A 24464-nucleotide genomic window follows, 5' to 3' on the forward strand; every position below is an offset into this window, starting at 1 on the left:
TGCTAGCTTCGAGAGCACCGTCCAACCATCTCGTCCTCTGTCGTCCCCTTCTCCTTGTGCCCGCCATCTTTCCCAACATCAGGGTCTTTTCCAGGGAGTCTTCTCTTCTCATGAGGTGGCCAAAGTATTGGAGCCTCAGCTTCACGATCTGTCCTTCCAGTGAGCACTCAGGGCTGATTTCCTTCAGAATGGATACGTTTGATCTTCTTGCAGTCCATGGGACTCTCAAGAGTCTCCTCCAGCACCATAATTCAAAAGCATCAATTCTTTGGCGATCAGCCTTCTTTATGGTCCAGCTCTCACTTCCATACATCACTACTGGGAAAACCAAAGCTTTAACTATACGGACCTGGCCCCCCGCCCAAATATTTTATTCAAATTGGCCCCCCTGTTTCCTCGGCCAAACCACTCACATTCAAATCCTGCCGTGGCACCTTGCCCAAATGACAGCTGTCAGGTATCGAACGTTTTGCATCTCCAATGGGGAACAAAACACTGTCGTCTGTCTTCCTCCTGCATTGTGTGCCGTTCTTCTGTATTTCTACTTTTTGCTAAAGCAACATGTGTGCAGGGAAGCAAAAAAGATACCAGATCGTCCCAATACCCACAACACACACTTATTCATTGGGAAAGCCATGGCAGTGAAAATGTCACCAAGCAGGTCTATATTTGTAGGTTTGATGCATACTTGGTTACATGCTTCTCTTTTCTGTAGGTGTTCCAGTGGATTTGACCGACACCGTGAAGAGTGGTTGGAGTATGGCTGTGACCAAGAGGTAAAGTTATGGTCAAAGTATGAACGTATGCAACCCTGGCTCAGTGCTCGACCAGTGTCTCCCACCTCTGAGTTTCAAACTATTGATACCTCCATTTCCTAAGAGGCTGAAAGTCCTAGCTGGGCAATCTTTTTTCAGCCAAAGGGCTGCATTCCACTTCTACATAGCCATAACATTCATTATAATGGTGGAATGAGATTCAGTCGATTCGCCCTTATTAACACAGGGCCATGAGCCATAATAATAACCCAAAGTGCCTGCAGATTAAAGGAAAGAAAGAACACAAAGGAGCCTGCAAAATTTTGCAGCAAAGTGTTCTGTTCACATTCTGTTCCTGCTTCCGCACAGTTTTCCATGTTTTCCTGCCAACAATCCGTCAGCATTCCATGCTCGCTGAGCATGTTCAGTCCTCATTGGGTTGTTTTGGGAGCTTGCCCCCCCCCACCTGACCCCAAGCCATTCCTAAGTATTTTTAGGAAATACCTCCCCTTGCACATGGGAACATATGCAGAGAGGGAGGGATCAACGATGTCCACATTGTTGGGAGTAAAGAATGAAAACAAAAGCACAGGCAAAATTACGGCAAGGAAGTTTAGTGCAAAAAAACAGAACACGGGAAAGGAGACGGTTGGATGGATGTGTTTAGTGGTGTCCAGACTTTTTTCAAAGAGGGCCAGATTTGATGAAGTGAAGGGCTGTGGGGGCCGACCAAAGGGTCAACCAAAGTTGTTGAGGTTTTTTTAGGATTTTACCCCAGGAATAAACTGCCACAGGGGCTGGATTAAACCGACTAGCGGGCCAGATTACACCCCCAAAACGGACTTTGGACATGCACTTTCAAAAAATGGCAGCTAAGCAATTCTAACTGATAGGGATGGGTGAATCTGCCCATTTTAGTGTCTCTCCATTTCTCATGGTTCTGTTCTTAAGAACAGTCTTTGCATCGGTTTAAGATTATTATTTTTAAGCTTAAAACAGACTTGGTGGACATTTCGTGGCCTCCTTCTGAAATCCTCTTAACTTTTCAAACCAGAAATATTCCGAGGGTTGGTTGGTTGTTGTTTTTTTGTTGAACTTTTTGCTGAGCTATTGTGCAAGAGTACCCCTCCGTAAAGCAGTGTTGTAATGTGGCAACACCGAGGAAGCATTGCAGAATAACTAATAAAACTGAAAGATGTGTGTATGGGGCCAGTATAAATAAGTCTGCCACTAATGCACTATGATTGCGTCAATGGCATGTGGCAGAATACATCTACAAAGAAGCACCACCACCACCACCAGAATGACTGGTTCGGGCTTGTCGTTTTAGTTAGAAGAGAAGACCTGTGCCGACTTTGAAGACGATGAACATTACTACTCAACACCTCCCAGCGATAGTCCATTCACACCACTCAGAGAAGACATCACCACTTCTTCTTCCCACTTTGTCGACAGCCTGACTACAGAAGGTACCAGCCAGGGTCAAATGCTATGGTTGGAGCGGGAAAGGGAGGCCTCAGGAGGATGTTCCCCCAGTGTTTCCCAAACTTGGGTCTCCAGCTGTTTCTGAACTATAATTCCCATCATACCTAGCTAGCAAGACCAGTGGTCAGGGATGATGGGAACTGTAGTCTGAAAACAGCTAGAGACTAAGTTTGGGAAACCCTACTGTAGATTATCGTGTATTCTCTCAGATCCATGAACAAGGTTATTTAATTTTCAGCTCCTTGAGAAAACCGAATTTGCTTGAGGTGAGCAGTAATAGTGAAATATACTCAGAATCGAGAGTGGATTTCATGCTCTTTATTCAGCTCATAGTGGTGAGGAGGGAATGGAAGTCCCCTCAAAGTATCTGCTTTGTATACATTATTTACACAATGGGCTGCACGTGATTGGCTAATTCCGGAATTCTCCTGTAGGCCAATCAGGTTGTGGATTCACTTCTATCTGGAGCTGGATTGGGTGGCTCCTGCCGACCAATCATACTGCTGCATTGTTCTAGGACCAATCAGACTGCTGCATTCTGAATCCTATTGTTCTAGGACCAATCAGACTGCTGCAGTTTGGATCTTATTCAACCCCGTACATAACAAATAGCTAAACTAATCAGTTAGAAGTTGATCTAGGCTTTTCACTCAGTTATGAATTAGAATTGCATCGGCTATACATGTGCAAACACAGTTTGAAAGACCCATTGTGCTGAATGTCTAAATTTAACATTTGGATGAGTGGAAAAAGACTGATAGAAAAGTGTGGTCTTCTTGCTCCAAGCCCTCATTCTAGGTTGGCTGGAGGCATCGCTTCCAGAGAGAGACCAGAGACCTTTCGTTTTTGAAATTAACTTGTGGAGATCAGTGTGTCATGGTGACTGCGTAAAACAGAACATCACCCCAGACTAATTAACTTTCCTCCAGTATGAGAAATTATGTCATATTCCCCAGGATCTTGCGCATAATATGCCTAGGTTAGCATCAAAACCACTATTCCCCTCTGTGGTTAGCAGCAGGTACCAGTTCAATTTTTCTGTTTAATAGTCCCTGTCGCAAGCTGCTAATTAAAATAAATAGAAAAGAACATTAGTAGTTGCCCTTCAGCAGTGAAGGAAGGAGAGGAAAGAATTCTTTTGTGACTGAGTTGACTTTGAAAAGAGCTAATAAAATATGAGGGAAGAGCCACACTGATGGTTTCCAGTTGTCTTTCTGAATCCGAGCAGGGAAATAGTTTTATTTTTATAACAGCGTATTAAAGCATTAGGTTAATTTCTTAGAGACAAAACAAACGTGCACACAACAGCCATCACCATGGTACTGGGCCTCAAGTCTTCCTGAGACTCTTACCCTCTGAAAAGTCATCCACTCTTGAGGTTATCAAAAAAGATGATAACATATGTATGTATGATGGTGTGAGACTGATAAAATGATGAAACTTGTACGTTTATAATAGGAATGTTTTTCTGGTGGTGAAATTGAAACATGAAATAAATCTAGGCCAGCTGCGAAGACATCATAGAAGCCTTCTTTCAATTTTTATCCTTTATCGTTACAGTCCAGCTCCTTGGAGCCAGCTAATGGAGATGATATTTATGAATGTGGCTGACATCCTAGTTATTTGGATGCCTTCCCCTCTTGCCTATAAAAGCAGAGCCCAAATAATTTCTTCCAGGGGGTGCTGTTAAGTGACAAGAGGAGAGAAGATGTTTCCTTCTTTCTTACTCATTCCTTCCAAAGAAGCTGAGCAGTGGTAAAACAGGAGAGAGAGTTATGTCCTTGCTCAAATGACCTCTCCAAGTAAACGCTTCATGCTTTTCTGAATAAGCTGTGTAAGCAGACAAGTGGATGAGCAGATGGTCTCGCTAGAAATCCTGTCTTCACAAGCATATGAGAGAGAGAAAGAGAGAGTTTGTTTTTTAAAAAAGTATTATTCTTTGGAACAATACTAATCTTTTATAACATGCAGATAGTGCTAATTCCATACAGTGGTACCTCGGGTTACATACGCTTCAGATTACAGACTCCGCTAACCCAGAAATAGTGCTTAAGGTTAAGAACTTTGCTTCAGGATGAGAACAGAAATTGTGCTCTTGCAGCGCAGCAGCAGCAGGAGGCCTCATTAGCTAAAGTGGTCTTCAGGTTAAGAACAGTTTCAGATTAAGAACGGACCTCCGGAACGACTTAAGTACTTAACCCGAGGTACCACTGTATAGGGCAGGGGTCTGCAACCTTTAAGACAAAAAGAGTCACTTGGACCCGTTTCCAAAAAAACAACAACAACTGGGAGCCGCAAAAACATTGCAACATTTAAAACAAATATAACACTGTATATATTGTTTCTTGCCTTAATGCTGTATATACAGGATCGTGCAGTCAGCTGTCAATCTCAAGAAAAAAGGACAAATAGCTAATTAAAATATTTAATTTACAACCAGTAAATTAAATACCACTTCAAAACAGTGACCAGTGTATATGGCCCCTTTCAATGCAGCCTGCTTACAAAGGCGGGAAAGACCAGCAATAAGCTGTTGCATAACGTTCCCCAAGGAAAGTGTTAGCTATTCACCAAACTTCCCCCTGCTTAGTTTAAAAAGGGGCTTCAGGCAACTAACTCCCACGTGGAATTTCCTATAGTAAGATGGCGGCCGCCTCAGAAGACCACATGGGCAGATAAGATGGCTGCTGGGACGATCCGGTTACCCAGCAACAGCACAGCTGTTTCCGACGCTTTTGAAAGCAGCCGGCAAAGCAAGCGTTGGAGCGCCGAAGCCACCTAACCCCCACAACTAGAATGCTGCGCATGTGACCAAATGGCGAGGACTTACTTTGCTAGAGACAAGCCCCGACACTACCACAAGCCTCCCTCTCTTCGCACCGCCCAGCCTCCCAAGAAAAAAAACCCACCTCAAACAGTCACAAAGCACAAATTCCACGCGACCGCAACTTGCTATGCCCAATAATCAATGCCCCAAAATGCCATAGAAAATTAATCAGGGCCCCAGTGTACCATAAATCATAATCAGTGGCTGATGTAAATAATAATTAATAATGAGGCATTCGTCATTATAAAAATACCTTTTTATTATTCATTTGTTTGACCCCTCAGAATTACTCCTCCTCATAGAAATAAAATTAACAAGTTACCTTTTTTTGAGTGTGTGTTCTTCACTCCCCTTCAAAACAGTGACCAGTGTATACGGCCCCTTTCAATGCAGCCTGCTTTCCCCAAGGAAAGAACAATTCACCAAACTTCCCCCTGCTTAAGTTTAAAAAGGGGCTTCAGGCAACTAACTCCTCCGCCTCCTCCCCTCGCCTCCTCCCCTCGCCTCGCCTCCTCCCCTCGCCTCCACTCCTCGCCTCCTCCCCTCGCCTCCTCCCCTCGCCTCCGCCGCTCGCTTCCTCCCCTCGCCTCCTCCCCTCGCCTCCGCTCCTCGCCTCCTCCCCTCGCCTCCTCCCATCGCCTCCTCCCCTCGCCTCCTCCCCTCGCCTCCGCTCCTCGCCTCCTCCCCTCGCCTCCTCCCCTCGCCTCCTCCCCTCGCCTCGCCTCCTCCCCTCGCCTCCACTCCTCGCCTCCTCCCCTCGCCTCCTCCCCTCGCCTCCTCCCCTCGCCTCCTCCCCTCGCCTCCTCCCCTCGCCTCCACTCCTCGCCTCCTCCCCTCGCCTCCACTCCTCGCCTCCTCCCCTCGCCTCCTCCCCTCGCCTCCGCCGCTCGCTTCCTCCCCTCGCCTCCTCCCCTCGCCTCCACTCCTCGCCTCCTCCCCTCGCCTCCGCTCCTCGCCTCCTCCCCTTGCCTCCTCCCCTCGCCTCCGCTCCTCGCCTCCTCCCCTCGCCTCCTCCCCTCGCCTACACTCCTCGTCTCCTCCCCACGCCTCCTCCCCTCGCCTCCTCCCCTCGCCTCCGCTCCTCGCCTCCTCCCCTCCCCTCCTCCCCTCGCCTACACTCCTCGCCTCCTCCCCACGCCTCCTCCCCTCGCCTCCTCCCCTCGCCTCCTCCCCTCGCCTCCGCCGCTCGCCTCCTCCCCTCGCCTCCTCCCCTCGCCTCCTCCCCTCGCCTCCTCCCCTCGCCTCCTCCCCTCGCCTCCTCCCCTCGCCTCCTCCCCTCGCCTCCGCTCCTCGCCTCCTCCCCTCGCCTCCTCCCCTCGCCTCCTCCCCTCGCCTCGCCTCCTCCCCTCGCCTCCACTCCTCGCCTCCTCCCCTCGCCTCCTCCCCTCGCCTCCTCCCCTCGCCTCCTCCCCTCGCCTCCTCCCCTCGCCTCCTCCCCTCGCCTCCACTCCTCGCCTCCTCCCCTCGCCTCCACTCCTCGCCTCCTCCCCTCGCCTCCTCCCCTCGCCTCCGCCGCTCGCTTCCTCCCCTCGCCTCCTCCCCTCGCCTCCGCTCCTCGCCTCCTCCCCTCGCCTCCGCTCCTCGCCTCCTCCCCTCGCCTCCTCCCCTTGCCTCCGCTCCTCGCCTCCTCCCCTCGCCTCCTCCCCTCGCCTACACTCCTCGCCTCCTCCCCACGCCTCCTCCCCTCGCCTCCTCCCCTCGCCTCCGCTCCTCGCCTCCTCCCCTCCCCTCCTCCCCTCGCCTACACTCCTCGCCTCCTCCCCACGCCTCCTCCCCTCGCCTCCTCCCCTCGCCTCCGCCGCTCGCCTCCTCCCCTCGCCTCCTCCCCTCGCCTCCTCCCCTCGCCTCCTCCCCTCGCCTCCGCTCCTCGCCTCCTCCCATCGCCTCCTCCCCTCGCCTCCTCCCCTCGCCTCCGCTCCTCGCCTCCTCCCCTCGCCTCCGCTCCTCGCCTCCTCCCATCGCCTCCTCCCCGGAGCCGCAGCAAAGGCTTTAAAGAGCCACATGCGGCTCTGGAGCCGCAGGTTGCCGACCCCCGGTATAGAGAGTTGGAAGGGACCACAAGGACCATCTAGTCCAGGGGTCAGCAAGCTCTTTCAGCCGTGGGTCGGTCCACTGCCCCTCAGACCATGTCGTGGGCCAGACTAGATTTTGAAAAAAATAATGAACAAATTCCTATGCCCCACAAATAACCCAGAGATGCATTTTAAATAAAAGGACACATTCTACTCATGTAAAAACATGCTGATTCCCGGACCGTCCGCAGGTCGGATTGAGAAGGCGATTGGGCCGCATCTGGCCCCTGGGCCTTAGGTTGCCTACCCCTGATCTAGTCCAGTCCTCTGCAATGCAGGAATATTTTGCCCAACTCATGACTCTGAGAATAAGAATCTCATGCTCTACTGACTGAGCTGTCCAGCTTCCTTCCTTTTCATCCTGTTGCTGCTTAACATTTCAGCAACCCATAACACAGCAAATCTGCAATTACAGTGGTGCCCCGCAAGACGAACGCCTCGCAAGACGGAAAACCTGCTAGACGAAAGGGTTTTCCGTTTTGGAGGCGCTTCGCAAAACAAATTTCCCTATGTGCTTGCTTCGCAAGACGAAATGTCTTGCGAGTTCCTGCGGGTCCCCCCCCTTTTCCTCCTTTTCCTAAGCCGCTAAGCCGCTTATCAGCTGATCCGCTGATGAGCCGCTTATCAGCTGATCTGCTAAAAGCCGCTAAACCGCTAATAGCGCTAATCCGCTAAGCTGTCAATGGGCTTGCTTCGCAAGACGAAAAAACCGCTATATGAAGAGCCTCACGGAACGGATTAATTTCGTCTTGCGAGGCACCACTGTAATGTGCAGAATATATTTTCCTCTGTGGTTCTTTCTCTAGGAACCAGCTCGACCACATTAACCCTTCATTTTCCAAATTGTATTGCCTTTATATCTGTTTCTTCCTCCACCTTTCTTAAATTTCAAGTTGGTGTGGGGGATCATCATCCACAGTGCAACAAATGATTATTTAACCCTTTCCTCCACACACATACCACAGCCTCCTCCACAATATTTCATGAGTGAACACCTGGCTGCAAGCAGAGTTGCTATTCCCTACCTGCATAAAGTAGAATAGCAACTACTGGATGCTCTTAAATGGATGCTTCCACATCTGGAAGCAACAAAGTTCCCCTTGTAATTTTTAACCATTCATTTATTCATTCATTCATGAACAAAACACATACACAGCATAACAGCAATAACAAGCAAAATATTGAGCAGTTAGATGGATGGAGCAATTAAATGCCACAATTTAAAAAACAAAAAACCACAGTCCTCCACAGCCAGGCCTATAAGCCATTCATAAATTCAATAACACATTTAAACCATGATGTTTTTGGAAAGTAGCTTGTTTTCATGATTACCAGCCAGACTTAGGAATCTGAACACCCCAAACCAGCCTACAGTGGTAAGACTTTGCCAAAAAAGACTTTGCCAAACCAGCCTACAGTGGTACCTCGGGTTAAGAACTTAATTCGTTCTGGAGGTCCGTTCTTAACCTGAAACTGTTCTTAACCTGAAGCACAACTTTAGCTAATGGGGCCTCCTGCTGCCGCCGGAGCATGATTTCTGTTCTCATCCCGAAGCAAAGTTCTTAACCCGAGGTACTATTTCTGGGTTAGCGGAGACTGTAACCTGAAGCATCTGTAACCCGAGGTTCCACTGTATATCCTCTTTTTCTTATTGTTTTTGTTTTCTTATAGATGATACGAAGTTGAACCAAAATCCAGAAGACGGTAAGTGCCTAATTATTTCTTGGCCTAGTGGATAGGCAAATGTGTGGGAATGTCCATGTTCTGGGGATGTGAGGTGTGCCCTGAACTGCTGTTTCACCTGGGATGACCATATGACTAAAGGTAAAGGTAAAGGACTCCTGGACGGTTAAGTCCACTCAAAGGCGACTGTGGGGTTTGGGCGCTCATCTCGCTTTCAGGCCAAGGGAACCGACGTTTGTCCACAAGCTTTCCGGGTCATGTGGCAGCAGGACTAAACCGTTTCTGGCGCAACGGGAGAGGGGCTTACATCAAGTTTCTACTCCCCTCAGTCTGCCCTCCTTCCTTTTCGGATTCTTCACTGTCTGGGAGGGAACGTCCCTGACATGGCCTAGCTCTACCATATCTTGGAAGGCCTAACTTTAACTGAGATCCACAGTGGTTTTTTAGTCCACCCTAAAGGCTGTGGGTTAAATCACAGAGCCTAGGACTTGTCGATCAGAAAGTCGGCGGTTCGAATCCCTGTACCGGGGTGAGCTCCCGTTGCTTGGTCCCTGCTCCTGCCAACCTAGCAGTTCGAAAGCACGTCAAAGTGCAAGTAGATAAATAGGTATCACTTCGGCGGGAAGGTACCGCTCTGGTGGGAAGGCAAACGGCGTTTCTGTGCGCTGCTCAGGTTCGCCAGAAGCGGCTTAGTCATGCTGGCCACATGACCCGGAAGCTGTACGCTGGCTCCCTCGGCCAATAAAGTGAGATGAGCGCCGCAACCCCAGAATCGGTCACGACTGGACCTAATGGTCAGGGGTCCCTTTACCTTTACCTAAAGGCATTGTGGGTTATGGTACCCACAAATGGTGTACTTTTCAGCCTCATTTTGATAACTGAACAAACAAAGCTCTCCTGGCTAATCCTTGTGGGTTGTTTTTTTTCTTTTGTTGTGGCTGTAATGGAGTAATTTGCACATTATCCCCCCAACCCTTATGAAAACCTCCCCTGAAGGTTTGAGAGACGACTTCCCTGCAGAAAAAGTAGAATCCCAGCTCCATACAGGAACCATCGTTGGAATTGTGCTGGCAGTCCTGCTCATAGCAGCCATTATTCTTGCTGGGATCTACATCAGAAGCAACCCTACGTCCCACGCTGCTTTGTTCTTCATTAAGGTGAGCTTAACAGCGTAGTAAGCCCCATTGAGGCTTGCTTCCAGGTGATTGGGTGTTAGATTGCTACCCAAGAGCCACTTCTCTCTCAGCACTCGAGAGGTTTGCCAGTAAAATAAAACTGTGACCCAAATCTGCCTCTTGATCCCTAGCCAAGTGTTTTCCCTGCTGTAGAGTGCAATTCTCCCTGGAGATAATCACCTTGAAAAATGGTTGGGCATTGAGAAAGAAAATGACAAACCTTTTCATTCCCATCTCCTCGATCTTCTCTCCAGGCTGGTCTTCACCCGTTCTCTCCCTCCTTGGCACCAACTTAATTTGCTATGTTACCTCAAATAGCATCAGAATTCCCGCCCCCATTATGTTTTGAAAATAAAGTTTTGAGCACCAGATTCAGTACTTGTTGAATACTGCTTCACAGATTTGTATGTCCTATATTTTCTGCATTCCATTTGGGGTCCTCAGCAGCAGTTCTAATGTTCTGAAGTGTACCTAAGGCCCTATACCTGAGCAATCTTTGCAGATGCTATTCAAGAAGAAGGCACTAAAATATAGACTATAAAATGGTGATGGATTTACCTTTGAGGCTGTAATTTTCATGATATTACTTCTACAAATATATTTATGCATCTGGCAGAATTAGAAAGGGGGAGGGGGAAGGAACTCTCCCAAATACACACGGTATTTCTACAAAACGAATAAAACCTACTTTCTGATAATCACTGCAATCCAGACCCCTTTATGCAGTTTGATATGTACACAAAGAGCTTCTGTGTGGCCAAACTGCCCTGTTTTATTTTTATTTTTCAAGCAGAGGGGATAGTTCTCTGCCGGGCCTGTGCATGCTGCCATGTCCTTCCTTTTGATCTGTCTGGAGATCAGGAAGCTGCCTTATACTGGGCAAGCCTATTTGTCCACCCAGCCCCAAACTGGGTTGGCAGAGACTTTTCTAGGGTCTCTGGTTGAAGTCCTTCTCATCACCAGCTTACCCAATCTGTAAACGCAAAAGATTGAACCTGTATGCAAAAGCATAAGTTTTTCCACTGAACTGTGGGCCTCATCTTTAGGAAGGACAGCTCTGTGCACAACAACTCATGCACATATCAGAAATCGCTAGATCGGTTTGAGAATGTATAGCAGCTTTCTCCAACCTGGGGTCCTCCATGGCCCCCCCAAAGCGCAGGGAAAGAATTAGACTCAGAAATTGAACTAAGTGAACCAGAGATTGACTCTGCAGATGAGACCTGGCTGACAGAGTCAAGGAAGGGCAGTTCAACTCCCTTTCCCGGGGAAGACTCTGTTAGCTTTCAAGAAGAGGGAGAGTTGGAAGACAGCCAGAGCATTGCTAGGCAATCAGCAGATAAGCAGATGTCTGTGTTGAGTGGAAGTGGGGAGGGGGCAGGCCAGTCTCTCAGTCCTTAGATCAGCATAGGATCAGAGGGCAACGGAAGGGCAAGAGGGGAAAGGCGGGAGTTTGCCATCCTTCCTGCTGTGGGAGGGGTGAAAATTCAGACTGACCAACTATCGTAAATGCGAGCAGGTGAGAAGCTGTGCTCTGGATGTGTCTTTTTGTAAATAGATGTACCTAAAACTGCTGGAGAGTCATTACTTCTTATCGTGGCTTGATAGACTGCCAGAGGTCATTACACTCCAGATGTTTTAGACTGTATCTCCCATCATCCCTGATCGCTGGCTATGCTTAGTGGGGACTGATGGGAACTGGGGTCCAGAAACATGCAACTTTAGGAAGGCTGATGTAAAGTGTGTATGTGTGCAAATTGTTGACAGCCTTTTCACATACTGACACCCTTCTTTTCTCCACGCCACAGCAGAGACCGCACCAGTGGCCTGCCATGAAATTCAGAAACCACTCAATGTACACGGAAGTGGAGCCATCTGGCCACGAGAAGGAGGGTTTCGTCGAAGCGGATCAATGCTGAAGAATGTGTCGTCTTCTTTTTTTAATTGCTCTCGCACTTTTAAAGCGTCACCTCCCGTTTCCTGTTTGTTTCACGATGAGCACAACTGAAGAAATAGCAAAAAGGGGAAAGTAAACACCTAAAGAGCCCCCCAAAAAAGAATTGAAATGGATACAGGAGGACCCAAAAGGCATGCAGGTTTAGTGTGTGGCTCTGGATGGTTTAGCGGGGAAAGTTACAATGGAGTTGAAGCTTTTATTGCAGAGAAGCCCACTTCATATCGGTTGTTTTCAGGTGTAGCCATCCACGGCTGGTTTCAGTGCCAGGGAAAAGAAGTCTAAGTCTGCACTCTTCCTGCTTTTCTCAGGCACCTGAACCGTATGGTAAAGAAGATGCTTTTTTTGCCTCTGTGTGTTATGGAGGGTATTACGCATAATTTTTTTAAGCCCCCAAACGGTGGGAAAGCAAATACATTAAACTGTCCAAAGAAAAGTTAGGATAGGGGGAAAGCTAGGCTTCTGGTGGGAGAGATTGAAGTTTGCCTTCTGAATAAACCCTAGAGAGATGCTTACGGATTACAGTTAACATGGAACAAGTTGGTCTGACTCAAATAGCTCAGTGTCATTGCAGCACTTGCTGGATGCAGCGCCTGGCATTTGTGGCTTGTGGGGAGCTTAATCTGGGCCTGAAATGCCACCTTCATATTTATTGGTAATGGCGGTATAAATTTGAGCCACAAGAAAGTATTAATTAAGGAGGCCTTGCAATTGACAGAGGATAAAATACGTATCAAACTTGGCCTCAGACCCTGAAAACAATAATATGGTTTGTCTTATTTCTGCTGTGAATTACCAACTCCACCTCACACTTGGTTATATGACTTAGCTTTCCTTTTCTGGGTGTTTTTTTAAGAACGAGTTCTAGTCATTGGTTTCATTAGTACTTTATCAATGAGAAGAAGAAGAAGAGGAGGAGGAGGAGGAGGAGTTTGGATTTGATATCCCACTTTATCACTACCTGAAGGAGTCTCAAAGCGGGTAACATTCTCCTTTCCCTTCCTCCCCCACAACAAACACTCTGTGAGGTGAGTGGGGCTGAGAGACTTCCAAGAAGTGTGACTAGCCCAAGCTCACCTAGCAGCTGCATGTGGAGGAACGGGGAAGCGAACCCGGTTCCCCAGATTACGAGTCTACCGCTCTTAACCACTACACCACACTGGCTCTCAGTGTGAAAGAGAAAGGTCTACCTTATCTCAATGAAGGGAACAGAGGGAATTAAAGTAGATTCTCTTTGTCCACTCTGTCTGATCCTACTAACAATCAGATTTTAGTTAGGAATCAAGACCGGGTCTTTTTCAAGGGAGTCTCGTGGCACCTATAGAGCTTATTTTTTCTTGGAAATGGTTACGTTCCTGTTCTGTCCTCTTTATCTTGTATGATGGTTACCCCATATGTTTTCCCAGTGGGTTAGGGTGATAAAATGTACTTGTAAAATTCTGGTACACATTCCTGAAAGTGCTGCTACTGGACAATTCCCCCCACCCAATCTAATTTGGATACAACACAATGTGATGGGACACATGGTTGCCAGTCCCAGATTTTCCCACTAGCTCCAGCTCCCTCCCAGGAAAAAAAATCCACATTTAAAGTCAGACTGCAACAAATATTTTGATGTTGAAGTTATTGCGAGCATATCTGTATGACCACAAGAGAAATATGTGCCTGAGCAAAATTTGCACATATCCTAAGGGCTAGCTCACCTGTTACGGCAATGCAGGGTGACCGCGATGACCCACACTTCTTACCCCATTTCTTCAAGTAATATTTTGAGGACAAGCGATGTGACTCCGTCACATTCTGTGTTTGCTGCTCTCCCGGCATATATCGACTGCCCTGTGCAGGGAGGCGGGAAAGTACTGGCAGCATGTTGACACTCACTGCATGATACGCCTGCTTTAAAATTACCGGGAAACTCAGGGAAGAGATGTGTGTCGGTAAACTGCCGTGCAGAAGGTAACAAGGAGTTTGGCTCTGAGAGTTCAAAGCAGGCTTCTCCTACCTTCCAGGTGTGCTGCGTCAGACCTCGCAGGCAGCACAGCTGGGGCTGATAGGAGGCAGCGCCCCAAACATCTGGAGGGCAAAGGCTGGTTTAAAACAAAAAACGTTGTACTTTGCCATTTCTGCATATGGTCTGGGGTAAAATTAAAAATAATAAAAACAGGCACAAACAGCACCACAGCAGCCGGGCTGCCTTGGTTGGAGAAAGAGAGAAAAAGCACCGAGAGGAATTATTATTATTATTATTATTATTATTATTATTATTATTAGTGGACATGTCTCCTAAACTTACGCATCTATGGGTGTTGTAGCTTCATTCCGTATCCAGGCTGAGCCTATCTGTCCCAGGGGTTTCCTCAGGAGCTAATTATCTAATGTATAGTACGTAACTGATTTTGTATAATTCTATAACCGTGTAGAGATATAGATGCAGGCAGAGTATACATGGGGCTATTACCAGGGTTGTGGTGTTTTCTCCCTGACCTGACTTTTTATTTTTATTCTAAGAAAAGTAAAAACGCATGCATAAGATGCAACACAGTCCAGCAGTGCATCCCAGTGGAACTTTTTCAGGACAGTATGTACCGCATTTTTCACTCTATAAGACGCACCAGACCACAAGATGCACCTAGCTTTGGAGGAGGAAAACAAGGGGGGGGGGGGATTCTGAATCCCAGAAGCCAGAACAGCAAGAAGGATCGCTGAGCAGCGAAAGCAGCAATCCCTCTTGCTGTTCTGGCTTCTGTGATAGCTGCGCAACCAGCATTCGCTCCATAAGACGCACACACATTTCCCCTTTTTAGGAGGGAAAAAGTGAGTCTTATAGAGCAAAAAATACGGTATATGCTAGCCTGTTTATCACAACCACTGGTGTGCTGTATGAAGTGTGGGGTGGCGCCGAAGAAGAGATCCCTGAAAGAAAGAAACAAACAGGATCTTATATTTGTTCACCAAGCACTCTTATGCAAAAGGTGGACCACAGTCATAAAGGCTGCTTCTTCCGGACGTGGACAATTTTTAGTAGCAGACAACCACCGGTGTTCTGTTTCAAGGTGTAAGTGGAATGGCATTGTGCTTTCAGAGCTATGACTTCTCAAACTCTGTAGTCCCTTTTCTCAGCCTCAGATATGTGAGTGTGTGCATATTCACCAGGACCATTGCGGCCACGTACAGATTGCCAGCTTAAAACACAGCTGGCTCTTTCTTTTCCTCAATTCAGATGAAAGCTGGTTTGGAGCGAAACAGATCAAAACGCAGTATTTCATAAGAAATGGCAGTATTGATACAGGATAGGATATGGATTGTGGATAATGTCTTGTGTACAATGGAAGCAGGGTAAATGAGAGTGTGTACACAGTCTGTGGGTGAGGGAAGGATTAAATAAACCCTTCTCCTTTCACGACATTCCTGATCATGATTCCCTCCCCTGCTGCAATTTAGGGCAAGAAGAAGAAAAAGTGATAAGGGTTGATTTCAAGAAAGTAGAAATAGACCCTAGAGAAGAAAATGGCTGAAGCCATCTATACAGACCATAGTTGGCCAGAATAGCGGTGTGACAAGCTATGTACACCTGGGGAAATTGTGCAACTGTTCCACTGAATTTTAAGAAGTTGAGTTTTCTGAGCTCTGAGTGGGGGAAGGAAGCTGAACATGAGAGGTGGTTGTTTAGTTGGTTCATAGTGTCGTACAGATGCCCTGTAAAAGGCAGTGAAGAAAGTGTAGCTTTTCCGCAGATATAATTCCCAGTGTAGAAGTAGCCAAAGAGTAGGGGGAAAGGATTTAATAAAGAGAAGCACAACTTGAGATGTAGTTCTTCCACTCTCCAATATAGACATGCTTTCATAGGAGTTTTAACAAGCATTTCCGGGGCATTTCAGTACTGCATTAGAACTGTAAAAACAGACACTGTGTGTCCTGGGCTGACATTTCAGGTCTCAATGCTGGCCTGAGAATCTCTTCTGTCTCCATGTACCTGTTGGAAGTTCATGGCTGGGTAAGGAATCTACATGTGGAATTGCAGGTTTTAGATGTGTTGACCACATCTAATTCTGTAAAATAAAATAAAATAAAAACCATGCAAGAGCTTCCTATAAGTCAAATGACCCATTCAGTTCATGTCCACAGCGAATAAGATCTGAGCACCAAATTCATTATCTCTCATAACAATGCAAAGCCTACTTTTATTTCTTATATACTTGAATTTACAACAGAATTCAATGTTGAGGAGCGTGGGGTGGAAAAGCTTGTGGCAAGATGTTTGGTACGGATTGTCTGCATGGAATGCAGTGTTGATACTAATATATAATATAAAATATTAATTACTTGTACTTTTGGGGATTGCTTTGGTATTCAGAATAAAAAAAAGAGCAAAGATCACGACTGATGTGTGTTAAATTGCAGAATTTTCATAGTTAAGATTCGCCCATATGGTGGTTTTTAAAAGCAAAACAATACATGTATCCATTGCACACCTGCTCACCACAGTCCACTTTGGAGAGTGATTTCTAAGTTAATTCCTTGTCTCACCCATCACCTGCCTGCTGCAGTGCTCAAATTACAGGGGAACAGAAGGGACCCAGCCTCTCAAACTTTTTGTTTGTTGTTGTTGACAGCCCCTTTAGCTACCATTTTTGGAAGGCTATAAAGGGGAGGCTGTAATTAAGCTAAAATGTAGATTTCATTAGGAATCCCCTACTCTCACACACACCACCTTCTGTGGCAACTGTTAGTGGAACCCTGGCCATCAGTGGCGTAGCGTGGGTTGTCAGCACCCGGGGCAAGGCAAGTAATTTGCACCCCCTAACCCGTGGATTTGCGCCCCCTAACCCGTGGATTGCGCCCCCTAATCCTAACCCCCAGATGTTGCGCCCGGTGCGGCCGGACCCCCCTGTACGCCCCACGCTACGCCACTGCTGGCCATGCAGTCTACACCTTGAGGACACACATGTGGCTTCCTCTCCTTCCTCTTCTTCTTAGGCGAGTAAGATTGTCTTCCATAAACACGGTTTTAACAGTGAGTCTGTAAGTGACCATGGAGGCCAATTCTGGATCCACACGTCCTTCCACAGTGGGGACATAGCAGTGGCGTAGCGTGGGTTGTCAGCACCCGGGGCAAGGCAAGTAATTTGTGCCCCCTAACCCGTGGATTTGCGCCCCCTAACCCGTGGATTTGCGCCCCCTAACCCTAACCCCCAGATGTTGCGCCCGGTGCGGACGGCCCCCCCTGCACCCCCCACGCTACGCCACTGGGACATAGGTTTCCAGGCAGGAGTTGATCAAGGTGTGGGTTTGTCAAGCTAGCACGTTTCTCCCTTTTGTTCTGAGTTCGAGCGTCTTCAAAGTCCACAACACCTTTGGTAAAGGCTTTTCTCCAATTGGAGTGCTCACAGGCCAGTGTTTCCCAGTTGTTTATACTACATTTTTTAAGATTTGCCTTTAATGAGTCTGTAAACCTCTTTTTTTGACCATCAGCATCACGCTTTCCATTTTTAAGTTCGGAATAGCGTAGTTGCTTTGGAAGACGATAATCAGGCATCCACACAACATGACTAGTCCAACGAAGTTGCTTCAGCACTGGTGATCGTTGCTTCAGCACTGGTGATCTTTGCTTCTTCCAGTACACTGGCATTAGTTCGCCTGTCTTCCCAAGTAATGTGTAATTTTTTTTGGAGACACTGTTGATGGAATCTTTCAAGGAGTTGGAGATGGCGTATTTATAAATGGTCCACATTTCACACTTGTAGTTGTCCATGTAGTTGTCCATCAAATCGAGCACAAGCTTCTGTTATCTACATCGCTCCATAGAGGCATTCTCTCATATCTCATTCACTCCATCACTCCATCAAAAAAAAAGAGTGGGGAAAGGCTGGGACAATAGACCAATTTCACAATTTTTTAAAGCTGTGTGTTTTATCTGTTTTGGTTTTGCCTTTTGTAACCCCTGATTGTTTCATAGGTCACATCAAAACTTCACTCTTGTGGTTTATCACCACAACAGCTACTCACTTTGGGTAAAGCAAACAGTCTAATTTGTCAGCGCCTAAATGATATCGAACGTCAGAACAACTTGGCCACAATATGGAAAGTTTGCCCATGGTATGATTATTTTCCACCTTCCCATTTTGACTCTCTGGCACCCTATCTGCATAACCTAGCAATTCTAAAATATAGGTGCGCTTTTACTCTCACAAGATTGAATGTATTGCCCTTGGCTGTACTTGAGGGACGATTCCAGCAGATTCCACACAAAAAACGCTTATGTCCCTGGGGAGAATCGGTGGCGCATGCCCTTCTGGCTTGCACTCTTTACAAAGACCTAAGGAATGAGATCATTACCCCTCTTTTATTGTCCATTCCGGGTCTCCCAACCACTGCCACAGTGTCCTTTCTCTTGGCAGATCAAAATAAGCAGGTGGCAGCAAAGTCAGCAAGGTTTTTTGTTTGTTTTTGAATATTTATTGAATTTTATAACAAATAATGAAATGATACAAATCTCATTCATCACGTTATTTACAATTATTCTCCCTCCCCTCCTCTGGACTTGCCTCAACTCCCCCTCTGCTGAGTTATTTAGTTTTATTTATCGTATCCTGCTTTTCCTACACAAAAATAAAATCCCTTATCCTTTCTCTGAAATATCTGTTACTCAAATGAAATTGTGAAAGTTTATTCAGATACTGCCAGTGAATCAGAATAAGATCCACTATTTGACTATTGATTCAAAACCCTAAAATGTATTTTATATAATTGACTTTTTATTTCTATTCTTTGTATATCGTATTGTTGTTTTATTGCTATGGCCGATGGCTGACGCTAGTAAAGATTCATTCATTCAGGTCACATCGGTAAACGGCGAGGAATCTTTTCCTTTGCTTTGTGACTGATGGGGAGCAGAATGAGACCCAGCAGCAAAAGACTGTGTCTTTAAATACAGGTCACCTCTGTGAACACCTAGTAAAGGGGGGTGGAGGTAGGGATAATTTCAACTGTAAAAGCAACATGCAAGACAGAGGGTTGCTGAACTTGTCTGCTACCCCCACCACGTTCCATACATCCAATCTTCTTTCTCCCTCGGTTATTTTCCTCCTGAGTTTATTTCCATTCTTGGAGCCTAGCTAGGAGAAAACTGGCTTCATGGGGGAATGGCTGGAGGCCTGCAAGGGCGGGGGCGGGGGGTTGAGGGAGAACTCCATGTTGTCCTCAAAACAGGAACTCAAAGTCGGTAAGTCTCAAGAGACAGTGACTATTGTTCTTTAAAAGATAGGTGCCGTAATGTGCTATCATACTCGTTTTTCTCCCCTTTTCCTCACATCTGGTTACTCGTGCACATGGACATAGATATACAAAAACTCATCCCTGGGTTGTTTAGATAAGGGGAAACTACAATAAATGGGGAAATTCTTATCTCCCAAAACAAAACTGATATTATTAGTTTCAGGCCGGCTCCTGGGTTTCATCCTCTTAGACAGGGTTGTATGCCAATATGCCTCTGATTCCTGCCGAGCTGTGCAGAGCGTTTGTTACTCTGTTGGTTTTATAGATTTGTGTAGTGATAAGGAAACCCTGCAGGAAGCGTGCCATTGCTAACACCGTCCATATTTTAATCTTCTGTTCAAAGGACTCTGACTTAAAGAGGCTTTGGCACAGGAAGCAGTGAGCAAAAATCTGGAAAACAGGCCACAATCCTACTGCATATTGCAAAGATAAAGTAAATAATGATGATGATTGTTATGTCCTGAAGTTCTCACCCAGGGCCAGCAGGGGGATACTGTAGATAGTTTTCACTCAGGTCCACATATGCAAATAAGGGATCGAAAGTGACGTTCAGTGATTGGCTAGTTACAGAAAATGGTTACTGTTGCGTTCTAGTGCAGCTCTATTATTAGCAGGCTGGCTGAACCCTTCAGTTCAGTTCTGTTCTGGCCTGTGAATAAACAAGAGCTGTTTGAAGAATCACTGTGTTGTCTGATATGTTCACCCACAACTTAACAATGATGATGAGGATGATGATGATGATGATGATGATGATGATGATGATAATGTATTATTTATATGCCACCCATCTTACTGGGTTGCCTCAGCCACTCTGGGCAGCTTCCAACAAATTAAAATACAGTAAGACATCAAACATAAAAAAACTTCCCTATACAGGGCTGCCTTCAGATGTTTTCTAAAAGTCAGATAGTTGTTTATCTCTTTGACATCTGACGGGAGGGCGTTCCACAGGGAGGGTGCCACTACCGAGAAGGCCCTCTGCCTGGTTTCCTGTAACTTCTTGCAGTGAGGGAACAGCCAGAAGGCCCTCAGAGCTGGATCTCAGTGCCTGGGCTGAATGACGGGGATGTTGGCGCTATTTCAGGTATGCAGAACCATAAACATTGAAACGGCAATTAGGCGCTCAGGGTTTCCAAAGAGTTCCAGACAGATACCTGTTTTCATGGACATCAATATAGGGCAGTCTTTCCAGGCATGCCCCACATGCTCTGTATCCGAAAGTCCATCCCCCCCCCCCCGAGCTCTCCCTGTGAAAACCTGCTCTTTAAAGCTCAAGGGTGCCAATGTTAAACCCAAATTGAAATTTGCGCCAGTTCAGCTTTAAAGAGTAGGTTTTGCGATAAAAGTTCGGGGCAAACACAAATACAGACATGGAGCATTAAAGCATCAACATCTGCCTGGGAAAAATGGCAAAAGTTAAGTGTGGATAAGCCCATACCTGTTGCAAGAAGGCTTAAACAAACAAAAAAAAATAACCTTGAAGGAATTTTATTAAAGATACAAGCCAAGAAGTACAGTCAAAGGAACAAAAAATCAATGGAGAAATTTTTAAACATGTAATTAATTAATTAATTAATTAATTGTGCTGCTCTTCCAAAGGAGCCAAGCACATCAAAAAGAACTCCATCAGGACTGGGATGATCAGAAGAGCTGAAAGAATGTACTTAATCCTAAAATGTGAAGTGCTGTGGAGAAAAATATGGTATATATCAACCTTTAGCTGAGGATCACAGGATGGTTTAAAATGTAAAAACACCAAAATACATAGCATAGTAACAAACAAAAACAATATACACCCTCCATACAGTTTAAAAGGCCATAGGTTGTGTAATTAGCCAAAGACCTGGGAGAAGAGGGTTGTTCTTTCCTGGTGCCTAACGGTTTGTAAGAAAGACACCAGGTGAGCCTCCTTGGGGAGAGCCCTCCACAAGTGGGGAAGGACTACAGAAAAGGCTTGCTCTCAAGTTGCCATCCTCAGGATGTCTTAAAGAGGAGGCACACAAAGTAGGACCTCACATGATGAGTGCAAGGTGCAGGTCAGTTCAAATGGGGAGAGACGGTCCTTGAGGTCTTGTTGTCCTAAGCCATCTAAGGCTTTATAGGTCAAAACCAGCACTGGGCAGACTTGGGTCTAGCGTAGGATTGCTGTATTTCAAAAAGTAACCAGGACACCCCAAAAGTTGTTGAGCGTTTTTTAGGAAACCACCAAAAGTTGTTGAGCTTTTTAAAGACAACCCACAAAGTTGCTGAGCCAACAACGCCCAAAACTGTGATTTTTTGATTGACTTGCCTACGATCCAGGACAAAGCACCACCTTTTGGAAATCCCCCCCGGACGTCAGTTCCGTCTTTGAAATCCCAGTAATGGCAGCCCTAGTCTAGCGGCTGAGCCAGACTAGGCTATCCCTTGAAGTAGTGGCTGAAAGCAGTGAGCCAATGAGATATAACAAACTGTCACTTGGCAACTGCAACAGAGGTTTACCCTGACCCAGTTCTAGGTCAGTTTATGTATACTGTACCCTATTTCTCCTGGAAGATCATAGGAGTAATTTCCCTGGATTGTTTGCAAAAACAGTAACAAAATATATAAACATATTTTTTCAAAATGCAATTTCTGACACCAAGATAGTAAGTGAAGTATTTTGGAGAGTTTAGTATGTGGTGCATCCATTTCCCCCCCCCCCTCCCCAGAAGACCAGCTGGGAAATTTTAGGCAGGGGTTGTTTGCTGAACATAAAGTGAAAGGGGATACCCAGTCTTGCATATGTAAATACTTTCATCTGCAAAAGTTAGGCTTGTATTTGGCTACTTGACTTCCCCTCCGCTGGATCTAACATAATTCTGAGTTAGAAGAGACCTCTAGTGGTGTTTTTTTAAGACATCCACTTTAAACTGTAATGCAAATTGTTGGGTAGATGAAGTATTATGAACATTCTCCAACTCTATGCCACAAAAAAAAAATGTTCTAACTCTCATGACCTGCCTCTTTAAAGAGTGATCCACTGGCCACTCAATTGCCTCTTTCTCTCTGCCAACCTCTCCAATCCTTCCCATTTCCTCTCTCCTTGCCACCCGCATGAAATTAGACCAAGGACTGCATGAAATCAATCTGAGGGCCACAGGTTTTCCATCCCAGTCACAGAACATCCTAGCCAACTGTATCAAGGAGTGCTTTCTCTCATACAAAAAAAAATAAATAAACATTTGGAAAGCACTTAAGGCCAGGCTTGGGGTGACTACTGGTGTTTATCCTGTGTGGAAAGGGTTGATACCATGTGCTGTTTCAGATTATTTTTTGTCTTTGCAGGAAAGCTTAGTATTCAGTATTTGTATTGTTGCATTGGTGCTGTTAGCGTCTTTTGCACTTTTTTCCTATCGGGGTGCCAAATTAAATAAAATATTGCAAGGGGGGGTAAGCCCGACCTCACATAACTGGTCACATGATGCACACTGTTTGAATGACAATGCTCAACAACTTGGGGGCCTTCCAGCCCACCTGAAAATTAATTAGGGTAGGGCCAAAGGGACCTAACCCCATAGGAATTGGTTCCTATATGATTCCTAGAAAGTCACTTGAGGGTGCCTCCAGATGAGTGAAGTTATATGCGTATATGAATCCTGCACAATAAAGTGTGTACAAGCTATTTACACCAGTGGCGTAGCGTGGGTTGTCAGCACCCGGGGCAAGGCAAGTAATTTGCGCCCCCTAACCCGTGGATTTGCGCCCCCTAACCCTAACCCCCAGATGTTGCGCCCGGTGCGGCCAGCCCCCCTGCACTCCCCAAGCTACGCCACTGATTTACACAGACTCTTTTTGGACTGCTGGCAAATGATGTGGCAACAGTCGGTGCAATCCCAATCCACACAAACACACACATACACACACACACACACACACACACACACACAGAGAGAGACTACAGCCCATAGGAACTAACTCCTAGGGGCTGAGGTCCCTTCACCCCTGCCAAAAAAAAAAGCTATTTGAGGGGACCAGCAGCCCCCCCCCCCGTTAAATGGGCAATGCCATTCAAATACAGTGGTACCTTGGGTTAAGTACTTAATTAGTTCCGGAGGTCCGTTCTTAACCTGAAACTGTTCTTAACCTGAAGCACCACTTTAGCTAATGGGGCCTCCCACTGCTGCCGCGCTGCAGGAGTACGATTTCTGTTCTCATCCTGAAGCAAAGTTCTTAATCCAAGGTACTATTTCTGGGTTAGCGGAGTCTGCAACCTGAAGCGTATGTAACCTGAGGTACCACTGTAGCGTGCATGCACCGCGACATGTGATTATGTGGTGTGGGGCTCACCAGCCCCGATATTTTATTCAAGTTGTCACCCGTGCACAGCCAGCCAGCAATAGAAATGCAGAGGACTTTTTGCTGCTGCTGCTGCTGCTGCTGCTGCTGCTGCTGTTGGAAGAGATTCTTTTACCCTAACAGGTAGCATGAGGGACTTTCAACATCCTGCCCTGCTCCCATGCCCCTCATGTTGTTGTTGTTGTTTAGTCGTTTAGTCGTGTCCAACTCTTCGTGACCCCATGGACCAGAGAACGCCAGGCACCTCTGTCTTCCATTGCCTCCCGCAGTTTGGTCAAACTCATGCTGGTAACCTCGAAAACACTGTCCAACCATCTCACCCTCTGTCGTCCCCGTCTCCTTGTGCCCTCCATCTTTCCCAACATCAGGGTCTTCTCCAGGGAGTCCTCTCTTCTCACGAGGTGGCCAAAGTACTGGAGCCTCAGCTTCAGGATCTGTCCTTCCAGTGAGCACTCAGGGCTGATTTCCTTCAGAATGGAGAGGTTTGATCTTCTTGCAGTCCATGGGACTCTCAAGAGTCTCCTCCAGCACCATAATTCAAAACGTGCCCCTCATACTCATACACACACACACACACACACACACACACAAATTGTGCATATATATATATGTTTAGGGGTACTCTCATTTTGACTCAAGAAAACCACCATTTTATAGTTCAAAGAAATACAGTAAATGGACAAAAGTACAAAGACTCGCAAAATGTTTGGGGGTATGCATACCCGTGAACCCCCAGAAAAAGCACTATATATATACAATGTATGTGTGTGTGTGTGTGTGTGTGTGTACCCATGCATGCATGCAATATATGCAATATAATATATGCAATATGTGTACGTTTTTTAATAGAAAACAAAGGGAAAACGGGATTCTCGACCCGTCAGGAAACGCAGCCCTCTGCTCTGGAGAAGTCCTTTCTCT

At 46.4% G+C, this 24464-nt stretch overlaps 1 protein-coding gene across 2 annotated transcripts in view; it reads left to right on the plus strand.

Moving 5' to 3' along the window:
- PLXDC1 (plexin domain containing 1) overlaps positions 1 to 14604 on the plus strand; it is a 62368-nt gene extending 47764 nt beyond the window's left edge. The window contains exons 10-14 of one of the 2 annotated variants that reach the window (XM_083709532.1): positions 716 to 776; positions 2086 to 2224; positions 8811 to 8843; positions 9819 to 9979; positions 11806 to 14604. In XM_083709532.1, coding sequence (XP_083565658.1) covers positions 716 to 776; positions 2086 to 2224; positions 8811 to 8843; positions 9819 to 9979; positions 11806 to 11916 — 505 coding nt within the window. In that variant the 3' untranslated portion in view covers positions 11917 to 14604. The remainder of the gene's footprint in view (positions 1 to 715; positions 777 to 2085; positions 2225 to 8810; positions 8844 to 9818; positions 9980 to 11805) is intronic. The other variant, XM_083709533.1, reaches the window with a different exon arrangement.
- Positions 14605 to 24464: the final 9860 nt, after the last annotated feature.

This window comes from Podarcis gaigeae (assembly GCF_964106915.1).
Source record: "Podarcis gaigeae genome assembly, chromosome: 13".
Lineage (NCBI taxonomy): Eukaryota > Metazoa > Chordata > Lepidosauria > Squamata > Lacertidae > Podarcis > Podarcis gaigeae.